Source organism: Caretta caretta, chromosome 23 (genome assembly GCF_965140235.1).
Source record: "Caretta caretta isolate rCarCar2 chromosome 23, rCarCar1.hap1, whole genome shotgun sequence".
NCBI lineage: Eukaryota > Metazoa > Chordata > Testudines > Cheloniidae > Caretta > Caretta caretta.
This window is the reverse complement of record NC_134228.1, coordinates 10,044,698-10,068,502: the sequence shown is the minus strand read 5'-3', so window position 1 is coordinate 10,068,502 and position 23,805 is coordinate 10,044,698. Positions and strand designations below refer to the sequence as shown.

Below are 23,805 nucleotides of genomic sequence, written 5' to 3'. Positions count from 1 at the left end.
AACTGGGACAGATTCTGAGCTCAGTTACACAAGTGTAAATCTAGAGTAACTTCACTTAAACTAATGGCCAGCAAAGTACACCATCACCATTGTATCTGAGAGCTGAATCAGGTCCACTATGTGTTTAGCATTATGGGATATTGTGTGTGTGAAGAATGGCAAAAATATTTTCCCTATGACAGCTAACTATGATGAGAAGTTCATCATGAAACACACAATTGGATTATTAAGAACTCAAACATTGGTCATGTCAACATACCCCTATTACTATCATTGTAAATAAATAAGATGCACATAAATAAAAACACATTATAATAGACTGTATTTTACCCATTAAAATAAAGTTTTATCTAGTAATGAATCCTGGAATCAGGACCGGTAGGTTCTGTTCCCAGCTCTACTGCTGTGTGAGATTGGTCAGGTCACAAACTCTGAGACTTGGTTTACTCCTCAGTAAGCTCAGTATGGTGCCAACCTCATCAGGTGCTAGAGGGTGTTTTATTGTTTGTAAAGAGTTCTGAGATGGTCAGCAGAAAATTGCTATAACATATAAATGATTATCTACACTATCTTCATCATCAGATCACCATCGCTGTGCCCTTCCTCATCCCTGTATCATTTTAATCTTCTCTCACTATAATTATTATAATCAACAACATCAACATCAGTCTCCGTTATCACCAGAGCAACGATCCCACCACTGTCTTCATCACTTAGCAAATGCCTCATAAACCTCGTCGAGTCACTCCTGGCCAGGCCTGTCACCACTGCAATCTCCATTGTGATCCCCACTTCCACTGCATTTTGATTCTCATTGCAGTCCCCATTCCTGCCACCACATCATCTGTGCCTTCACTGTGGCCCAAATCCTGAGGGCCTCCTTAGGCACTTCTGAAAACCCCGCTCCAAGTAAACACTAAGGCCCAACTCCTCAAAGGTATTTAGGTGCCTACCTCCCATTGGTATCATTATCTTGGAGGAGCTGTGCCAAAGTGACTTAGAAGCACAGGACTTTCAGAGGGTAGCTGGCCTGCTGGAGGGGGGCACAAGGCAAATGAAGTTCATCTGGGAGTAGAAACCTCACTGAATAACTGGGGCAGAGGGCAGATTATTAGGCAGGGAAGCACCAGGGATTGATAAAAGTTTACAGACCTCAGTGAGAGGGAAAACAAATACAGAATTGAGGGTGGAGGTATATAGGGCACGGAGTGAGAAAATTACACCCAGGTGAACTGGGATTTGTGCTCTGAAGTCACTTAGGTTTTTTTTGAAAGTCACACCCTCAATCCTTATTCAAGGAAATCTCTCACTGGGGTGGATTCTGATCTGACTGCTGTAATTCAGGAGTAACTCCATACAAGTCAATGGAGTCACAGTGGTGTGAAATCTGTGTAAATAAAGTTAGGTTCAGGATTTGTAACCAGTTTGGGAGCTGGGGAGTAAGGTCCTTAGGAGCTGTCTCTGATAAGAACAGTTTGTGTTTCTCGTTTGATTATAGTAGCAAATATGATGATTTCTTTAATATTGGAAAAGATTCTAATGCATTGAGATTCTCCCGCTGCACCCAGCACCACAGTATTAACACCTCCATCCATGTGCTGTGTGTTCTGTTACCTGAATTGTTCCGAACCCTTCTCCATTCTGAAACAAAAGTAAGAAAACAACAGACATTGGATTAAGAGAGGCATTGACTATAGATTTTCTCCCTCCAGCAGCCAAAGATGATGTGTGTGCGTGTGTGGGGGGGAAGCGGGATCATGTGCCCCCCTCCTACCCCCACCTCCAATTTCTGCCAGGGTTTGCTGGCTAGATGCTGTCCCTGTGCAGCAGCTCCTGGAGCTGGCAAGTTGCAAGCTGCAGTCAAGGGAAGAGGGCACAGCAAACAGCTGGGAAGGGGCCTCTTAGGGTAAGGGGGGGCATGCCTGGCGGAGCGTGACTCAAGTTGTTAGCAGGAGGCAAACCTTGAAATTGTGTCCTCCCACTATCAGCAGGTACCAGTCATCTCTGCTGGCAATAGGAAAGGTCAAGCCTGAGAGCAAGTGAGGATTCCAGATGCAGTTGGGGGCAATTCCTTTTGCCGAGTTAATATAGACATAATGGCACTTGAATGGTCATTCTCTCTCTCTCTGTCACACACACATGGGCTGTTCTGAGCTGAGATTAGAAACCAGGGCAGGAATCCTGCTCTGGCTGAGATCTGTCCTGTCTGTCTTGCACCTCCAGCCAAACCGTCACCTCACCATGTTACCTGCTCTCCTGAGCTTTGATCTGTTTCTAACTCCCTTGTAATAAATAAATGCGGGGGGCCGGGGGGGAGGTCCCTTTGATGGACATCCAGCGAGCCAGTTAGCTGTAAAATCCCTCTTGCTAACTATTCTTTACTTGCTTTACCTGTAAAGGGTTAAAAAGTCCCCCAGGTAAAGAAAAAAAAAGTGGGCACTTGACCAAAAGAGCCAATATGAAGGTAGAACATTTTAAAATTGGGAAAGAAACTTTCCTTTTATCTGTTCTCTCTGGGCTGAAGGGTCAGAGCAGCCATGCTATAAGCAGCTAAGCCAGGTATGCTTATAAATCATCAGATCATGCCTAGAACTAGTTATCTGAACTTCAGTGTGTAAGTAGATCAAAATGTTTAGCTAGATATGATTAGGGTTATTTCTTTTATTTCTTATTGGCTTGTGGACTCCTCCATGCTAACCCCAGATGCTTTTGTTTGTTAAATTTGTTAGTCTCTAAGGTGCCACAAGTACTCCTGGTTTTTTGCTGATACAGATTAACAGGGCTGCTACTCTGCAACCTTTTGTTTGCTTGTAACCTTTAAGCTGAACTCCCAAGAAAGCGATTTTGGGTGCTGGATTTTTGGAATTGCTCTTTCAAAATCTAGCAAAAGTATAAGTTCCAGATGTATTTCCTTTCTTTTTATTTTTAATAAAATGTACCTTTTTTAAGAGCAGGATTGGATTTTTGGTGTCCTAAGAAGTTTGTACATGTTATTTGATTAGCTGGTAGGCATAGCTAATTTCCTTTGTTTTCTTTCTCAGCTCTTCCCCAGAGGGGGGTGTGAAAGGACTTGAGGGCACCCCACAGGGAGGAATTCCCAAGTGCTCCTTCCTGGGTTCAAAGTGGGTTTTGTGGCATTTGGGTGGTGGCAGCATTTACCAAGCCAAGGTCAGAGAAAAGCAGTAAGCTTAGGACTTTAATACAAGCCTGGAATGGCCCGTATTAACTTTTAAAATCCTTGCGGGCCCCACTTCTGCACTCGGAGTGACAGAGTTGGGATTCAGCCTTGACATCCCTCTTACACATTCCCCTCTCACTCTAACAGACAATGAACCTTGCCGTCCACACGTACAATGTTTCAGGCTGCCAGAGGCTGTATTCTCAACTGTTCAGCTCCTACTAGGCAGGACATAGAAGTACAATTCCCTCCAAGGGTATGTCTACACTGCGGCTAGGAGGTGAAATTCCCAGCATGGGGAGATGTGCACGCGCCATCTCTGTCTGAGCTAGTGCACTAAAAAGTAGCAGTGTGACCATGCTGGCTTGGGCTAGCCGACTGAGTACAATTCCACGCCAGCTGTGGCTACGGAGGTGTTTTTGGCCCCACATGTGACTTTTAGACAGTCAGTGGGTCTGTCCCAACGCACAGGTTCAGACAGACAACAAGGCACAGGCCACATCTACCATGCTGCCCGGTATGTGTGAGCAGTGTGCGGTGATGCAACGAGTGTGCCTCAAGCTGCTTTATTCCCAGCTATGGATGGGGAAGAAAATGGACTGTCAGGATCCCTTTCCCTATCAGAGGCAGCCAGGGATATGGAAGAGAGAGAAGGAAAATGGCACCTCTCTCAAATATCCATGCATTGGGAGTGGGAACAACAGAGAGGGTGTACATGGGTCTTCATTAACCTAAATCCTATCTCATTGCAGCTGGAAAAAAGGAAACAAGGAAAGCCTTTTAAACTCTTGTTCAGTGTTTCCCTTGCTACCATGTATGAACAATTACACAGGAAATGAATAACACTGTGCAAAATCTGTGGTAACTTAAGAAGAGCTAGAGAAACTGATAACTAGATAGCTGGAAAAATGTACTAGAAGGATGGTTTAAAGTTTGGATGATTATTCATCACTAACAGATATTCATGTAGAATTGGGAAAAAATGTGGAGTTCAAGGGGCTTTCAGATCCAGGTAAGGGACTGCAGAGCTGGCTGAGCCCTTCTTCATATAGGGGGGAAGGAATCTTAGGTGCTCTGCAGAGACTCTCAGTGCCCAGGTCCGGGGGGACACTGTCCTCTCTCTGTCCCTCAGGCGGAGTGTGGGGTGTTTGCATGGCCTCAGCTACTACAGCTCAGGCCCAGCTCTAGCAGCTCTGTCCTGCCGCACTCCCCATCCAGAGCTCTCTGATGCAGAGGGTAAGTACAGTTTATGCACTTTACATATTCGCTAACTGCTCAGTCCCAGTTGCCAAAAGGTACTCCCCTCCTGCTTACTGCTAGAGCAAAAGATCATGACCCTAGGCTGTTAAAGGAACCCTTCCTCCTCCAATGACTTTAACGGCTACATGATTGATCCTTCCCCATCCAAACAGCAGAAGTCAAAGCCAACTTACCCATGTTCTCCTTGACTTGGGCTGTAAAAAAAAAAAAAAGAGGACACTTTTCCATATATGCACTTAGAATCATAGAATCATAGAAGATTAGGGTTGGAAGAGACCTCAGGAGGTCATCTAGTCCAACCCCCTGCTCAGAGCAGGACCAACGCCAACTAAATCATCCCAGCCAGGACTTTGTCAAGCCTGACCTTAAAAACTTCTAAGGAAGGAGATTCCACCACCTCCCTAGGCAACCCATTCCAGTGCTTCACCACCCTCCTAGTGAAACAGTGTTTCCTAATATCCAACCTAGACCTCCCCCACTGCAACTTGAGACCATTGCTCCTTGTTCTGTCATCTGCCACCCCTCAGAGCAGCCAAGCTCCATCCTTTTTGGACTCCCCCTTCAGGGAGTTGAAGGCTGCTATCAAATTCCACCTCACTCTCTCTCTTCTGCAGATTACACACGCCCAGTTCCCTCAGCCTCTTCTAGTAAGTCATGTGCCCCAGCCCGCTGATCATTTTCTTTGCCCTCCGCTGGACTCTCTCCAATTTGTCCACATCCTTTCTGTAGTGGGGGCCCCAAAGCCGGATGCAATACTCCAGCAGTGACCTCACCAGTGATGAATAGAGGGGAATAATCACTTCCCTCCATCTCTTGGAAATGCTGCTATTAATGCAGCCCAATATGCCATTCGCCTTCTTGGCGTGGACAAACAAATCAAGCCTTTTTGGCAACTGCTACAGAGGTCTGCGGGCTTGAAAGCACTTGAAATGGCAGTAACACAACTACGTCCATAGGGATCAGACTCGACAGCCATATGCCAGATATAATCAAATGGTACTGGAAATCTCCCACCCAGAACCAGGCAGATGTAGGCCAATTGCCCACTACTACCCTGCGTAGCATGTTCTTGTGGACATCTCGAGGTTGTCTCCGAGGAGTAATATGACAAATCCTCCTTTCCCCCAATCTTTCTTGTCATTCCTATTTCAAAGAGGTGATTCCTGAAAAATTCTATGACCTCTTTCCCTTTTTAAAGGAGAATCAGAGCCCCAGGTTCTGTCCTCCATCACTTCAGAGGTGGAAGGCAGATGAGGGCAATTAGATGCAAAGACTAGAGGGTCCTGATGCCTATGCAGGACTCCTGCCTTGTTTCATCAACTGCTGCTTCAGATAAAGGTTCCTGGCCATCTGTGTTCTCTTTTTCACAGAATGGCAGATGCTACAACTTTCTGTAATGTGACCCACTCCTGGGCAGAGAAAAGAGTGAATTTGCTGCTCGCTGTTGAGGACAGAGACACCACACAACGGGCAATATTTGACCCCTGGAGAACATTGCATAACCCTAAGTGTTTTGGGCCCCACATGGGGCTCTAAGGGAGACAGTGGGTCTTCCCCACCCCTCAGGCTCAGACAGACAACTGGGCAAAGGCCACAGCTCCCGTGCTGCCTGGTATGTGTGAGCAGTGTGGGGAGATGCAATGGGTCTGCCTGGACCTGCTGTATTCCCTGCTATAGTGGACCGTTAGGATACCCTTCCCTCTCAGAGGCAGCCAGGGAAAGGGAAGGCAGACAGGAGAAATGGCTCCATTCCCCCGATATACAAGCAAGGGGAGTGGGAACAACATCCAGTGTGTACATAGGTCTTCACTCACCTAATTCATTCCTTATTGCAGCTGGGGGGAAAAAAAGAATCCATCAATCACTACACTCTTTTAAACTCTTCTTCAGTGTTTTTCCTGATACCATGGATCAATAATTACCCAGTAAATGGATTACATCGTGCAAAATCAGTGATGACTTAAGTTAAAAAAGAGCTTGAGAAATTGATAGATAGCTGGAAAAATGTTTTGGAAGGATGGCTTAAGGTTTGGATGAGGAATCATCACTAACAGATATTGATGTGGAATTGGAAAAAAGTGTGGCGCTAAAGGGACTTTGAGATCCAGGTAAAGGACTGCAGTGCTCTATGCCTGTCCGAGCCCTTCTTCCACATTGGCAGAGAGAAACCTTGGGTGCTCTGCAGGGGGTGTGAGTGTCCCTCAGGCAGAGTGTGGGGTGTCTTCATGGCCTCAGCTATTATCGCTCAGGCCCAGCTCTAGCAGCTCTGTCCTGCCGCACTCCCCATCCAGAGCTTTTTGATGCTGAGGGTAAGTTCAGTTTACGCAGTTTACATATTTGCTCAGGTTTAGGCTGCCCTTGATCCTCTTTGCAGAAAGCTAGTGAGGGCTCAGCTCCATGATAAACAAGGGCGCTAGAGATTCCCTGCTTGGATCTTCTTCTTCCAGTCCACCAGCCTGTGGAAATATAATATCCCTGCTGTTGCTGCTGCTGGGGATGTCTGAACCCATGGTGAGATTATAGGGTTTGGCTCTTTGACTGTCAGTGTCCCCTGAACTAGACGCACTCACCCATCTCCTCTTCTAGGTGCTCTGCAAAAATAGAATGGAGAGAAGGAGATCAAAAATTCAGTCTATTCTGTACGAACTGAGGAGATGGATTGGGATCCTTTTAAATACCATCAAAACTGGTTTGTAAATATCACAGAGCCTTTACCAGCCATTCAATCTATTGGGCTGGTATTTCGTGCCTGTATGCTTATGTAGAAGAAAGTGTAGACTCTAATTTTTTTTTAAATAACAATCATTTCCCCTAGAATCTTCATGTTTCCCATTAGTTAGCAGCATGGCTAAATACAGAGTCATAGATTCCGAGGCGGGACGGTATCACTGTGATCATCTTGTCTGATCTCCTGTATAAAAGAATCATGCAGTCTCAATTTGAAAAATTCCAGTGGTAACACACAGTTCATATCTAATTCAAAATGACATCAGCCATGAAAGAAGCAGTGGCACTCTTTAGATAATGAGTTGTGGTCCATTTTCTGTTTCAAGGAAGAATCATTTCCATACATGCATTTCCTTCCTTCCTTCCTGTTTGGTTTAAGAAGGGATTGTCTACACTTGAAATGACACAGCAGCACAGCTGCAGTTGCACCACCGGAGCACTTCAGTGTAGACACTCCCTCCAGTGATGGGAGGGGTTCTCTGTCAATCTAGTTAATCCACCTCTCTAAAATAATAATAAATAATAAATAAATAAATAATAATTAATGATGATGATGATGATTTTTTTTATAATCTGCATGGGACTTCAAGCAGTGGAGTGAAACTGGCAAGAAAACAAAGCAGATTTACTCAGGGAACAATATACAGTTGTTCTATGAAAAAAGAAAACTCTTGCTAATGGATGAAGAGGGACAGGGGACACTTTACCTGCTTGAGAATGATCTTTTTTCCTTTCTGAATCTGGACAAGAGAACAACATTTATCACTGAAAAATAGATGTGTATTTCTCAGGTTTACACATGCACACAACACAGAAACCTTCGCATCGCCCAATCCCACAACCACTGAAATTTTGACTTCAATTAGGATACATCATTTAAAAAAACACTGAATCTTGATTTTAAAATTACCAGAGATGGACAATCTGACATAAACCTTGGTACATTTTTTCAATAGCTAAATGCCCTCACTGTTAAAAATTCACACCATATTTCTAGTCTGAATTTCAATAGCTTCCCTTCCACCCATGGGCCCTTGTTAGACCTTTCTCTGCAAGACTGAAGAGCCCATTTTCAAATATTTGCTCTCCATGTAAATACTTGTCGAGTGCGATCAAGTAAGCCCTTCTCTTTTAAATAGATTGAGTTCTTGGAGTCTATCCCTATAAGGCATGTTTTCTAATCCTTTCATCATCTTGTTGCTCTCCTCTGAAACCTCTTAGTGAGTCCCAGGACTAGGGATCGTGGGCTTCCAGGGTCTGTACATTGTGGAGTGCCCAAGGGAGTGGAGTGCCCAAGGGCCAGGAATCCCAGGGCTTCCAGACTCCAAGTCCCCAGGCTGTCTTTTCTGCATCATTATAAAAAGTTATATAATCTCCATCTAGGAATGAGCCAATAGCATTGTTAGGATTTCTTTTCTTTCTCTTCCCTGACCCACAACCTCTGTAGTGTTGCCAACTTTCTAATAGCAGAAAACTGAACTCCCTTGCCTTGCCCTCTGCCCCGCCCCTACTCTGAGGCCCTGCTCCCACTCACTCCATCCCTCTTCCCTCCTGGGCTCGTTCTTCTCCACCCTCACTCGCTCGCTCATTTTCACCGGGCTGGGGGTGCGGGCTCTGGGGTGGGGATGGTGCTGAGGAGTTTGGGGTGCAGGAGGGGGCTCCGGACTGGGGGGTGGAGCGAAGGGGTTCAGAGTATGGGATGGGGCTCCAGGCTGGGGCAGGGGGTTGGGGTGCAGGAGGGGGGCTCCGGGCTGGAGACGAGGGGATTGGATGGATTATGATTGGGGGGGCAGGCCTGGGGCAGGAGGTTCGGGTATGGGAGGGGCTGAGGGTTCTGGTTGGGGGCCTAGGATCTGGGGTGAGAATGGAGATAAGGAGGTTGGGGTGCAGGTGTTGGCACTGGTCTGGAGCAGGGGGTTGGGGCATGGGAAGAGGTTCAGGTTGCGGGCGCCGTGTAGTGCTGACCTTAGGCAGCTCCCGGGAACCAGTGACATGTCCTTCCGGCTCCTAAGCAGAGGTGCGTCCAGGTGGCTCCCCTTTTTTCATCATTATAAAAACTTGTATCATCTCAATCAAGTAATGAGCTAATAGCATACCGTATATACTCGATCATAAGCCAGTTCGTTTATAAGCCGACAACCCCCAAGATGGATAAGTAAAAATGGAAATTTTTTATGACCCATTCATAAACTGACCCTATAATTCATAAGCCGACCCTTTAATTCCCACCTTATCTGGGGTGGGCAAGGGGAGGATGTCTCTGGCCTGGCCGGTGCTGCTCCGGCAGGCTGGGCAGCGCGGCCGCAACCTGCTTCGGTGGGCCAGACCGGGTGGTGCGGCCGCAGCATGTTCCAGCGGGCTGGGCCGGGTGGCAGGGCCGCAACCTGCTCTGGTGGGCTGGGCTGGGCGGCACAGCAGCAGCCTGCCAGCCCCGGAGCTGCAGCTGCTTCAGAGACTGGGGGGAGAGCAGCGTGGCCAGAAGCGGACTCTGACCCCGCAACTTCCCTTCTGGTTCTGCTCGCTGTGCTGCCTCTCCTTGCTCCCTCTGTTGGGGGGAGGGGCTGTGTCCCACCTCTCCCTCTCTATACCCGTTCATAAGCCGACCCCCTTCTCTGATGCTTCCCTTTTTTACTAAAAAAATTCGGCTTATGAACGCGTATATACTGTCGTTATGATATCTTCTATTCCTAATGTACTGTAAAAGCTCCTTCTTCTTCTCATTTCCCTATCCCAGCCAGCCATGGATTTTTCCATAATGTTGTCAGTTTCCCATATCAGTTTTCTATATAAATTGTTATCTATTCCCCCTTTTTCCCAAGTTGCCCTCTTTTGTGATTCTCAAATCATGGCTTTTTGGCCAGCTTCTAGACTCTTCTTGACGAACTGCCAATTTTCATTCACATTTTTCTGTTTAACTATTCCCTTCCAATCAATGTTGCTTATACTTTTCCTCAGTTTTGGGAAATTAGCCCATGTGAAGCCTGAAATATATGCATAAATGGTTAAGAATGCCCTGTGTTTCCCCAGATTGAATGTAATCAGGACAGGATCACTGGTCCCTCAGCAGCAACCAATATGCTGTCCAATGATTTATCCATTTTTACTAGTCAGGATGAGGTCCAAATAGAGTTATCCTGTGTTGGTACAAACCCTTTTGAGTTAGAAAATCATTGGCTGTATATTTTAGAAATACTAAAGATGTTTTATTATGGTCTGCACAGGACTTCAAGCAGGGGAGTGAAACTGGCAAGAAATCAAAGCAGGTTTACTGAGGAAACAATGTAAATATTAAGTTGTTCTGTGAAAAAAGAAAACTCTTGCAAATGGATTAGGAGGGACAGGAGAAATCTTACCTGCCTGAGAATGATCTGCTTTCCTTTCTGAATGTGGGAAAGAAAACAACATTTCTTATTGACTAAACATATGTGTATTTCTCAGATCTGCACACTCAAATCTTCCCATCGCCCAATCCCACCACCACCAAAGAAAATGGCAAACACCTTTTGACTTAATTGGAGCAGATCTTTGAAGAAAATCTCCAATCTTGAGTTTAAAATTATCGCTGATGTACAATCTGCCACGAACCTTTCTAAATTGTTCCAACAGCTAATTACCCTCACTGATAAAAATTTACACCTTATTTCCACTCTGAATTTCACTACCTTCACTTCCAGCCATTGGATCTTGTTAGACCTTTCTCTGCTAGATTGAGGATCCAATTACCAACTATTTGTTCCCCATCTACCTACTTACAGAAGTTGATCAAGTCACCCTGTGTTTTTGTTAAGCTAAGTAGATTGATCTCCAGGACACCCTCTTTCTTCAGTTGTCCTATGGGATTGATTTAGCATGGTGCTGTCTGCCACATTCATGTACAGCTTTGAGCACAAAAGAGTTAGGTGCAGGGAGTGAAAACAAAACCTGAGAATCTTTCATTGGAATCCCCAACTTTTTATCAGCCCCTTTGAACAACAGCAGTGCCATTGGTGGAGCCTGCCTGACGGTTTTTCCATGATCTGGGAGGGCTTCATTCACGAGTAGAGCCACTCACGCAAGGGGTGACATTTGCAGATTACCCAAACAGTTTCTGTCTGGATTCCTGGAGCTCCTCTAGTGGAATCTGCAGTGAATCTCCAACCCGATTCATCAGTCCTGGAACTACTGAAAATGGTGAACAAGGGAAGGTGGAGGAGGCATCACAGCTCACCTGGGCGAGGTGAGGAGATGGCAACCTGTGCAGCAGTCTCCTCATGTGCTCATGCCTAAATCTTAGACCTTTGCTTCCAAAGGTTATACCCCATGAAAGGAGGCCAAGATGGATCCAACCTTTCCACATAGCCAGGTAAGCAGATCCTCTTGACGACTTTCTACTGAGCAGGATTTGTTGAATCGAGACATGTTCTCTCTTTTTGGTCTATCCAGTCAGAAGCCAGGATGAAAGATGACATCTGTCCATGTCAGGAGAGTATTGGGAGGAACAGATTTATTACTCCTTGAGTCCATTTCAATCTCAAGGCTTCGAAAATAAAACCTGCACTGTGCCCTGCTCAGAAACAAAACTGGTGACATTTTCTGTTCTCTTTCCTTGCAAATAGGTCAACAAAAGGAATAACCTACCTCCGAAAGATGGGTCTGAGCACACTGTTCTTGAAAGACCAATTGGGATTGAGCTAGATCCTCCTGCTGAAGAAGTTGGCCAGTTGATTGTGGACTCCAGCTATGTGCATAGCTACATTTGAAATATTTTTTGCAATGCAAAACTCCAAAAACTTTATTGCCTCTTCACACAGCAGGATGGACTGAAATCACCCCCCCCCCCCCACCACCACCACCCCGGCCAACCTCTCCCTGTTTAGATAAAACACTGCTGTAACATTTTCAGTGACAATCTGCACTGGAAATGCCTTGACAGAAATGAGAATTTTTATCTTAATGGATCCAAACTTTTCTACTTTTTTCGAGGGGGATGGCTTTTCAAAAATTAAGGAAATTAGTTAGGGAAGTGGATTGGACTGAAGAACTTATGGATCTAAAGGCAGAGGAGGCCTGGGATTACTTTAAATCAAAGCTGCAGAAGCTATCGGAAGCCTGCATCCCAAGAAAGGGGAAAAAATTCATAGTCAGGAGTTGTAGACAAAGCTGGATGAGCAAGCATCTCAGAGAGGTGATTAAGAAAAAGCAGAAAGCATACAGGGAGTGGAAGATGGGAGGGATCAGCAAGGAAAGCTACCTTATTGAGGTCAGAACATGTAGGGATAAAGTGAGACAGGCTAAAAGTCAAGTAGAGTTGGACCTTGCAAAGGGAGTTAAAACCAATAGTAAAAGGTTCTATAGCCATATAAATAAGAAGAAAACCAAGAAAGAAGAAGTGGGGCCGTTAAACACTGAGGATGGAGTGGAGGTCAAGGATAATCTAGGCATGGCCCAATATCTAAACAAATACTTTGCCTCAGTCTTTGATAAGGCTAAAGAGGATCTTAGGGATAATGGTAGCATGACAAATGGGAATGAGGATATGGAGGTAGATATTACCATATTTGAGGTAGAAGCGAAACTGAAACAGCTTAATGGGACTAAATCAGGAGGCCCAGATAATCTTCATCCAAGAATATTAAAGGAATTGGCACCCGAAATTGCAAGCCCATTAGCAAGAATTTTTAATGAATCTGTAAACTCAGGGGTTGTACCGTATGATTGGAGAATTGCTAACATAGTTCCTATTTTTAAGAAAGGGAAAAAAAGTGATCCGGGTAACTACAGGCCTGTTAGTTTGACATCTGTAGTATGCAAGGTCTTGGAAAAAATTTTGAAGGAGAAAGTAGTTAAGGACATTGAGGTCAATAGTAAATTGGACAAAATACAACATGGTTTTACAAAAGGTAGATCGTGCCAAACCAACCTGATCTCCTTCTTTGAGAAAGTAACAGATTTTTTAGACAAAGGAAACGCAGTGGATCTAATTTACCTAGATTTCAGTAAGGCATTTGATACTGTCTCACATGAGGAATTATTAGTTAAATTGGAAAAGATGGGGATCAATATGAACATTGAAAGGTGGATAAGGAATTGGTTAACAGGGAGACTACAACGGGTCCTACTGAAAGGTGAACTGTCAGGCTGGAGGGAGGTTACCAGTGGAGTTCCTCAAGGATCAGTTTTGGGACCAATCTTATTTAATCTTTTTATAACTGACCTCAGCACAAAAAGTGGGAGTGTGCTAATAAAGTTTGCGGATGATACAAAGTTGGGAGTTATTGCCAATTTAGAGAGAGACTGGGTTATCATACAGGAAGATCTGGATGACCTTGTAAACTGGAGTAATAGTAAAAGGATGAAATTTAATCATGAGAAGTGTAAGGTCATGCATTTAGGGATTAATAACAAGAATTTTAGTCAGAAGATGGGGACGCATCAATTAGAAGTAACGGAGGAGGAGAAGGACCTTGGAGTATTGGTTGATCACAGGATGATTATGAGTCGCCAATGTGATATGGCCGTGAAAAAAGCTAATGCAGTCTTGGGATGCATCGGGCGAGGTATTTCCAGTAGAGATAAGGTGGTGTTAGTACTGTTATACAAGGCACTGGTAAGACCTCACCTGGAATGCTGTGTGCAGTTCTGTTCTCCCATGTTTAAGAAGGATGAGTTCAAACTGGAACAGGTACAGAGAAGGGCTACTAGGACAATCCGAGGAACGGAAAACCTGTCTTATGAAAGGAGACTCAAGGAGCTTGGCTTGTTTAGCCTAACCAAAAGAAGGCTGAGGGAAGATATGATTGCTCTCTATAAATATATCAGAGGGATAAATACCAGAGAGGGAGAGGAATTATTTTAGCTCAGTACCAATGTGGACACAAGAACAAATGGATATAAACTGGTCATTGGGAAGTTTAGACTTGAAATTAGACGAAGTTTTCTAACCATCAGAGGGGTGAAGTTTTGGAATAGCCTTGCAAGGGAAGCAGTGGGGGCAAAAGACCTATCTGGCTTCAAGATTAAACTCGATAAGTTTATGGAGGAGATGGTATGATGGGATAACATGATTTTGGCAATTAATTGTTCTTTAAATATTCATGGTAAATAGGCCTAGTGGCCTGTGATGGGATGTTAGATGAGGTGGGATCTGAGTTACTACAGAGAATTCTTTCCTGGGTATCTGGCTGGTGAATCTTGCCCATATGCTCAGGGTTCAGCTGATCGCCATGTTTGGGGTTGGGAAGGAATTTTCCTCCAGGGCAGACTGGAAGAGGCCCTGGAGGTTTTTCGCCTTCCTCTGTAGCATGGGGTGCGGGTCACTTGCTGGAGGATTCTCTACTCCTTGAAATCTTTAAACCATGATTTGAGGACTTCAATAGCTCAGACATAGGTGAGAGGTTTATCGCAGGAGTGGGTGGGTGACATTCTGTGGCCTGCGTTGTGCAGGAGGTCAGACTAGATTATCATAATGGTCCCTTCTGACCTTAATATCTATGAATCTATGTCATGAGGGCCCCCGTTTCCCCTATTCTTTGAGCAGATGTGATGGCCATGAGAAAGCCTGTCTTTATCGATAGATGTATGTCGGAGCAGGTTGCCATAGGTTCAAACGGGGGACCACTTAGGCAGCGTAAAACTAGATTGAGATTCCAAGGTGGAGTGGGGTCTTGTACTTCCAGCTATAGATTTCAAAGACCTGTGAGAAATCTCTTTGTCACTAGGTGTGTGAAAACCGAATGATCATCGACATTGTGATGGAAGACCATGATAGCTTTGAGATGCATTCTAATTGAGCTTGATTTTTTGAGTTTCAAGATGTAGTCCAGTACCCGTGGTAAGGAGGAGACTATAATTGTGACCTGCTTGTTATTGCACCAGGTCTGGAATCTCAGGGGCATCCAGGAAACTCTTCTGGCAGAAAGGCACAAGACCTCTCTGTATGAGGCCTGGGTTCTATTGGACTCTTGGGATTTACAATCATTCCACCATACTCTGCACTCTGCTGTGTGAGAGGAGAACCCCCTCATTAGTGTGGGATACAGTGAAAGGCCCCTGAAATTCCCAGCAGAAGTTTCCCATCCAAGCATTTCACTCTGAAGGGATTCCCCTCGGGGCAGTGTATCAAACCCCCTAGAGTTGTTGAAGACTTACCATGGTTTGCTGGGTGCCATCTAGAACTGACTGCTAACCATTTCCCTGATAAAAACCCCACTCTGTGTGATCATCTCAGAAATCAAAGCAAACTCACCCTTTCTGTCCTGCCATTGCTTGCAAAATGAGAAGACCCCTGGTGTCTCCTCTTTGTGTTTGTTTTGTCTGAAAATTGGGTTAATTAACATTTCTTTCCTCTCAACAGCCTCAGTCTGAAACTACACTGCTCACCAAGCAATGAGACAACCCTCCAATTGAAAAATGCTCTAATTCCCCTGAGTCCCAACTGGAAAACTCACTCACCTCAGCTCAGTGCAAAAATAGAAAGATTCTGACCCCTCAGGAGTTAAAGAAAACCTGCCTATTCAACAAGGACTGACCCCTCCATCTCCAAACTGCAGAAATCACAGCTAACTTACCATTATCTTCCTTGAGTTGGGCTGCAAAAGAAAAAAAAAAGGACACTTTTCAATGCACTTTATTGTTATTAAATTAGGGGCCCATTCCTGATCCCAGTGCAGATGCCTGGGGGATACCACTATTTACCTCTCTTCATTCTGAAAATGGACAATGTATTCCTACCCTTTGTTTCCTATCTTTTAAACAGTTACCAATCCAAGAGAGGACCATCCCTCTTATCAATGGTCAAGTCTTAGATTAAGTAAAGCTAGGGTTTTTTCCCTGAAACACCTACTTTGCCCCCACATGATTGGGTAGCCTAATGGAACCTTAACAATGTCTCCTTGCATTTGTTCTGTGAAAGAGGCACAGGGACTGCACATGTTACATGAACAGGTAACATTTCCCTCATCCATCTGCGTATAACTGATGCACAATGAGGGCAGACTTACTGATTTGCTTAGGTAGGGCTTCTGAACAAGAAATGTTGCAATTATATTGGAATGGTCATTTTTCAAACCAGGCAAAAATATACTATACTTTCTCTGCTAAAACTTTCATGACATTATCAATATATCAAACTAAATATGCAGGTGTTGAGAGCTATTGGAAAAAGCAGACTATGAGGTGAGTTTTGCATGGATCCTTAGAGGTGGGGTCATTCTGATTTTGTGCAGGTTTGAGTTCTGTAGTCTAAATCCAGCTACCATACAGGTTCGTGTTCTGTCTCACAAGTGGAATGTAGTAGGTATCAGTGGGGATCATAGTCATAGCAGGAGAAGCATCTCTCGGATAAGAAGGTGAGATCTTACGGGAAGTTTTGAATGTTAATCTAGAGACCGTGAATTGTACTCCACATTCAATGGGAAGCAAGTCTTTACGGTGTTCCTACTTAGCCTTAATGTAGGTATAAGCCTTCAAGTCCAAGGCTGCAGATTGACTAAATTCTGTACTTGGCACATTGATTTCAATGGGATTACACTGACAGACCACAATACCTCACAGAACTGACCGTTTGGAGCCTGCTGATGTGTAATGGATAATTTAGGGAGTGATACTGAGGTTTACAAATACAGGACATACATTATACTTCTGGGAAATAAAAACAGGGTGATACTAATCCACACAAACTCACCAATTTCTCTCTGCAGTTGCTCTGCAAAAGAATAAACTTTATCAGTCACCACTTGCAGTTTTGTTGTTTTGAATGTGAAAGAAAGAGAACATAACAGTTGGATACCTGATTTACTAACACCATGAAGAGCATGAATCAGCTGTATTCAGTACGGCTGATTTGTGTAGGTATTCAGTATTCAGCAAGGGCGGTGTGGTCTATGACCACCCTGACTATGTACCAACAGAGTTCAAGCAGGTTTATGAATCAAGCAGGTTTATCAAGCAGGTTCCACACCATTCATGATTTTATAGACCCATTTGGTATTCCCCCTAAACCACCTCTTTTCTAAGGTGAACAGCCCTACTTTTTTTCAGTCTCTCCTCATATAGAAGCTGTTCCAAATTCTTGACCATATCTATTGCACTTCTCTGTATTTATTCCACCTCTAATATATCTTTGTTGAGATGAGGCTAGCATAACTGGAAATGGTATTCAAGCTATGGGTGTTCCATGGATTCAGATAGTGGCTTTATGACAATTTTTGTCTTATTTTCTGTACTTTTCCTAATCGGTTCTAACCTATTGTTAACCTTTTTGACCACTGCTGCCCATTTCCTGAAGTTTTCAGATAACCATCCACAGTGACTGCAAAATCTCTCTTGAGTTGTAATAGCTAATTTAGAATCCATCGTTATATGTGTATAAGTGGGATTATTTTTTCCAATGTACATTAGTTTCCATTTACCAACCATGCATTTCATCTGCCATTTTGTTGCCCAGTCCCCCCGTTCTGTGAGATGAAGTGAGCTGTAGCTCACGAAAGCTCATGCTCAAATAAATTGGTTAGTCTCTAAGGTGCCACAAGTACTCCTTTTCTTTTTGCGAATACAGACTAACACGGCTGTTCCTCTGAAACCTGAGATTTCTTTGTAACTCTTAATAATTTTGAATAATTTTGTATCATCTCCAAATTTTGCCACTTAAGTGTTCACTCTCATTTCCAGATCATTAGCAGGTCCCTTGGTAAACCCCATTGTTTACCTCTCTCCACTGTGAAAATTGACTACGAGGATTCATTTTGCAGCAGAGTCTTTCACACGCTGTTTGTGAGGCAATAAACTCCCCTTCTGAGGAAACATCCAAGAGAGAGGATCCTGGAGCTCCCAGCAGAGGGAGTTCTCCTTGGGAGGATGTATTAAACCTCACAGAGTGGGTTTTTTTTTTTAAGATTCACAGAGGGTTGCTTGGTGGAATCTGGAACTAGCTACTGAGTTATTGTCTCTGAAATCAAACTCACCCTTGCCTTCCTGCCATTGTTTTGCAAAAACAGAGCCATCACAACGCACCCCCTATTCTATCTTTGTTTTTGCTCTGTCAACGAACATTTCTTTCCTCTGAACAGCCCCAATCTGACATCCCCACCACAACCCTGTAAAACAGAGAAACAACCCCCAAATGAAAAATGATCAAATTCCCCTGAATCCCAACTGCAAAATTAATCTTGCCACCTCACTGTTTACCTCTTTTTCCAGATCATTTATGAATATGTTGAATGGGACTGGGCCCAGTACAGATGCCTGGGGGATACCACTATTTACCTCTCTTCATTCTGAAAATGGACAATGTATTCCTACCCTTTGTTTCCTATCTTTTAAACAGTTACCAATCCAAGAGAGGACCGTCCCTCTTATCCCATGACAGCTTACTTTGCTTAAGAGCCTTTGGTGAGGGACCTCATCAAAGGCTTTCTGAAAATCTAAGTACATTATATCCACTGGATCCCCCTTGTCCACATGCTTGTTGACACTCTCAACAAATTTTAGTAGATTGGCGAGGCATGATTTCCCTTTACAAAAACCAGTTTGACTCTTCCCCAACAAATTATGTTCATCTATCTGTCTGACAATTTTGTTCTTTACTATAGTTTCAATCAGTTTGCCAGGTACTGAAGTTAGGCTTATCGGCCTGTAATTGCCGACATCACCTCTGGAGCCTTTTTTAAAAATTAGCGTCACATTAGCTATCCCCCAGTCATCTGGTACAGAAGCGGATTTAAATTATAGGTTAGAAACCACAGTTAGTAGTTCTGCAATTTCACATTTGAGTTCCTATAGAACTCTTGGGTGAATACCACCTGGTCATGGTGACTTATTACTGTTTAGTTTATCAGTTTGTTCCAAAACCTCCTCTAATGACACCTCAATCTGGCACAGTTCCTCAGATTTGTCACCTAAAAAGAATGGCTCAGATTTGGAAATCTCCCTCACATCCTCAGCCATGAAGACTCATGCAGAGAATTAATTTAGTTTCTCTGCAATAGCTTTATCATCCTTGAGTGCTCCTTTAGCATCTCAATCATCCAGAGGTCCCACTGTTTTTTTTTTTTTTTTAAGCAGGCTTCCTACTTCTGATGTACTTAAAAGAATTTTTGCTATTACTTTTTGAGTCTTTGGCAAGCTGTTCTTCAAATTCTTTTTTGGCCTTCCTAATTATATTTTTACACTTCATTTGCCAGAGTATATGCTCCTTTCTATTTTCCTCACTAGGATTTAACTTCCACTTTTTAAAGGGTGCCTTTGTACATCCCACTGCTTCTTTCACGTTGTTGTTTAGCTATGGTGGCACTTTTTTGGTTCTCTTGCTGTTTTTTAATTTGGGGTATACATTTAATTTGAGCCTCTATTATGGTGTCTTTAAAAAGTTTCCATGCAGTTTGCAGGGATTTCTCTTTTGGCACTGTTCCTTTTAATTTCTGTTTAACTAACTTTCTCAATTTTGTGTAGTCCCCCTTTCTGAAATTAAATGCTACAGTGTTGGACTGCTGTGGTGTTTTCCTCACCAGAGGGATGTTAAATTTAATTATATGATTGTCACTATTACCAAGCAGTCCAGCTGTATTCAGCTCTTGGATCAGATCCTGTGCTCCACTTAGGACCAAATCAAGAATTGCCTCTTCTCTTGTGGGTTCCAGGACTAACTGCTCCAGGAAGCAGTCATTTAAGGTGTCAAGAAACTTTATCTCTGCATCCCATCCTGAAGTGACATGTATTCAGTCAGTGTAGGGATAGTGAAATCCCCCCTTATTGAGTTTTTCTATTTTTATAGCCTCTCTAATCTCCCTGATCATTTCACAGTCATTATCACCGTCCTGTTCAGGTGGTTGGTAATATATCCCTACTGCTATATTCTTATTATTAGAGCATGGAATTAATATGAATAGAGATTATAGGGTACAATTTGGTTCATTTAAGATTTTTACTTCATTTGATTCTAAGCTTTCTTTCACAGATAGTGCCACTCCCCTACCAGCACGACCTGTTCTGTCTTTCCGATATGTTTTGTACCCTGGTATTACTGTGTCCCATTGATTATCCTCATTCCACCAAGTTTCTGTGATAGGTCCATCAATGGCTATTAGCCACGATGGGCAGGAATGGTGTCCCTGGTCTCTGTTTGCCAGAAGCTGGGATTGGCTGACAGGGCATGAATCACTTGATGATAACCTGTCTTTTCATTCCCTTTGGGACACCTGCCATTGGCCATTGTCAGAGGACAGGATACCGGGCTTGAAGGAGCTTTGGTCTGACCCAGTATGGCCATTCTTATGTTCTATTAGATCAATAGCCTCATTTAATACAAGGCACTCTAATTCACTCATCTTATTACTTAGACTTCTAGCATTTGTATATAAGCACTTTAAAAAGTTGTCACTTTTTAGCTGTCTGCCATTACATGATGTGCTTGAATGGGACTCTTTTTCATTTGACTGTTTCTCATCAGATCCTACCTGTATTTTATCATCTTCCATCCTCTCCTCCTTACTAGGATATAGAGGATCTCCATTAATAGATCCTCCCCGAACCACATGCTCCTCCACACCAGTCAGCTTTCGCCCAGCCCTTAGTTTAAAAACTGCTCTACGACCTTCTTAAGTGCCAGCAATCTGGTTCCATTTTGATTTACGTGGAGCCCTTCCTTCCTGTATTGGCTCCCCCTTTCCCAAAAGTTTCCCCAGTTCCTAATAAATTTAAACCCCTCCTCCCTACACCATCATCTCATCCACACATTGAGACCCTGCAGTTTTATCTGTCTAACTGGCCCTGTGCGTGGAACTGGAAGCATTTCAGAGAATGCTACGTTGGAGGTCCTGGACTTCAATCTCTTACCTAGCAGCCTAAATTTGGCCTCCAGAATCTCTTCTATCCTTCCCTATGTCATTGGTACCTACATGTATCACGACCAGTGGCTCCTCCCCAGCACTGCATGTAAGTCTATCTAGATGTCTTGAGAGATCCACAACCTTCTCACCAGGCAGACAAGTCACCATGCAGTTCTCCCAATCATCACATACCCAGCTATCTATGTTTCTAATGATCAAATCCCCCATAACTATTACCTGTTTCGTCCTAGTAACGGGAGTTCCCTCTCCCTCTCCCCTCAGTGCGAGAGGATACCACATCATCTGGAAGGAGGGTCCCAATTATGGGATCATTTCCCTCTGTTCTAGTTGGATGTTATCCTTCCCTGAGACATCCATCCTCCTCAACAGCACAGAGGCTGTCAGACCAGGGATGGGACCATTCTACTGTGTCCTGGAAAGTCTCATCCATGTATCTCTCGGTCTCCCTTATCTTCTCCAGTTCAGCCATGCTAGTCTCCAAAGCCTGTACACGGTCTCTGAGGGTCAGGAACTCCTTACATCGAAAGCACCCATATGCCACCTGCCCATCAGACAGGTAATCATACATGCTACATTGGGTGCAATAAACAAGATAGCCCCCACTCTGTTGCTGGGCTTCTGCCTGCATTCTCTTTTTACTCCTGAAACGCGTTCCTTTGTTGAAGTTTTGTTTTTATCAGGGGTTGGTTTTGGTTTTAAGTTTCATGCAGTTTAAAGAATGTTAAGTGTAACAAGACCCCCTCATGCTCCCTCTCTCAACTCCCTCACAAAACTCCCCAGGGGCCAATTAAGGATCTGGGGCAAAAACTGGGAATTGGTCCTGCTTTGAGCAGGGGATTGGACTAGATGACCTCCTGAGGTCCCTTTCAACCCTGATATTCTATGATTCTATGAACTGGGGGAAACAACTGGACGCAGGCTGGAAGGGTGTCAGGCCTGTGAATAAGATTATTAGAATCACATTTAGGATGAGACCTTACATGCAACCAGTTTCTTTAGTGTATTAAGCTTAGTTTTCATGCTCTGTTTTATTTTCTTAGTAATCTGCCCTGTTCTGTCTGCTACCTCCTTAACTACTTAAAATACTCCTGTTATTAAAATACTCCCACAGTATTCTTGTCAGCAAGTTAAAGAAGTATGGGCTGGATGGATGCACTACAAGGTGGGTAGAAAGTTGGCTAGATTGTCGGGCTCAACAGGTAGTGATCAATGGCTCCATGTCTAGTTGGCAGCCGGTATCTAGCAGAGTGCCCCAAGGGTCGGTCCTGGGGCCGGTTTTGTTCAATATCTTCATTAATGATCTGGAGGATGGTGTGGATTGCACCCTCAGCAAGTTTGCAGATGACACTAAACTGGGAGGAGTGGTAGATACACTGGAGGGTAGGGATAGGATACAGAGGGACCTAGACAAATTGGAGGATTGGGCCAAAAGAAATCTGATGAGGTTCAACAAGGACAAGTGCAGAGTCCTGCACTTAGGATGGAAGAATCCAATGCACCGCTACAGACTAGGGACCGAATCGCTTGGCAGCAGTTCTGCAGAGAAGGACCTAGGGGTGACAGTGGACGAGAAGCTGGATATGAGTCAACAGTGTGCCCTTGTTGCCAAGAAGGCCAATGGCATTTTGGGGTGTATAAGTAGGGGCATTGCCAGCAGATCGAGGGACGTGATCGTTCCTCTCTATTCGACACTGGTGAGGCCTCATCTGGAGTACTGAGTCCAGTTTTGGGCCCTGCACTACAAGAAGGATGTGGACAAATTGGAGAGAGTCCAGCGAAGGGCAACAAAAATGATTAGGGGAATGGAACACATGAGTTATGAGGAGAGGCTGAGGGAACTGGGATTGTTTAGTCTACAGAAGAGAAGATTGAGGGGGGATTTGATAACTGCTTTTAACTACCTGAAAGGTGGATCCAAAGAGGATGGATCTAGACTATTCTCAGTGATAGCAGATGACAGGACAAGGAGTAATGGTCTCAAGTTGCAGTGGGGGAGGTTTAGGTTGGATATTAGGAAAAACTTTTTCACTTGGAGGGTGGTGAAACACTGGAATGCGTTACCTAGGGAGGTGGTGGAATCCCCTTCCTTAGAAGTTTTTAAGATCCGGCTTGACAAAGCCCTGGCTGGGATGATTTAGTTGGGATTGGTCCTGCTCTGGGCAGGGGGTTGGACTAGATGGCCTCCAGAGGTCCCTTCCAACCCTGATATTCTATGATTCTATAGTTAATACATTTATTTCTGGTTTACAATATAACTCAGTTTGTGTGATTTCTAACTGGGGGATGGGGGCAAGAAGTTGTGCATACTCTCCTCCACATTGAGGGAAGAGGCAAATTTCATATAATTTTGGGTTTGTACTGCAAGGGGGGTGGACATCTGGCAGTGGCAAGCCCCTTAAACTGAGCCTTCCCAGAGTGGATCTCTGTCTCTCTGTGCAGCTGTGTGTGGTCCTGCCTGTGTGCTTAGCTAGAAAAGCTAGCCCAGTGAGACCAGGTAAAAGGGGGCCCAGACTGGCAGAATAGTCTGACTCAGTGGTGTCCCTGCACAGCAGGTGACATCCCAGGGGGTCCAGCCTGTCACATAGGGAATGGGCAATTTTTATATATATATATATAAAAGCTCTGTCCTTGTCTCCGTGGGTCCTGCATTTCCTGGAGGATTTCGCTAGCCTCAGAGGCTCACTGTGACCCTCCACGTAGCCCTTCTCTCTCTAGAGACAAGGGTCACAGTCTACTGAGCCATTTTCATCATAAGCCAGAAAGGGAGGTGAAGAGAAGCTATCCTCCCTTGCACAGTCTCAGTTGTCTCCCAGTCTC

General features: G+C 44.2%; 1 protein-coding gene across 1 annotated transcript in view; it reads right to left on the bottom strand.

The window, feature by feature from the left end:
• LOC125629372 (butyrophilin subfamily 1 member A1-like) overlaps positions 1–23,805 on the bottom strand; it is a 39,999-nt gene that overhangs the window by 886 nt on the left and 15,308 nt on the right. The window contains exons 4-11 of the mRNA XM_075122301.1: positions 16,827–16,847; positions 15,712–15,732; positions 10,519–10,545; positions 7,873–7,905; positions 7,009–7,029; positions 6,253–6,273; positions 4,612–4,632; positions 1,615–1,641 (exon numbers count right to left, since the gene is read on the bottom strand). Coding sequence (XP_074978402.1) covers positions 1,615–1,641; positions 4,612–4,632; positions 6,253–6,273; positions 7,009–7,029; positions 7,873–7,905; positions 10,519–10,545; positions 15,712–15,732; positions 16,827–16,847 — 192 coding nt within the window. The remainder of the gene's footprint in view (positions 1–1,614; positions 1,642–4,611; positions 4,633–6,252; positions 6,274–7,008; positions 7,030–7,872; positions 7,906–10,518; positions 10,546–15,711; positions 15,733–16,826; positions 16,848–23,805) is intronic.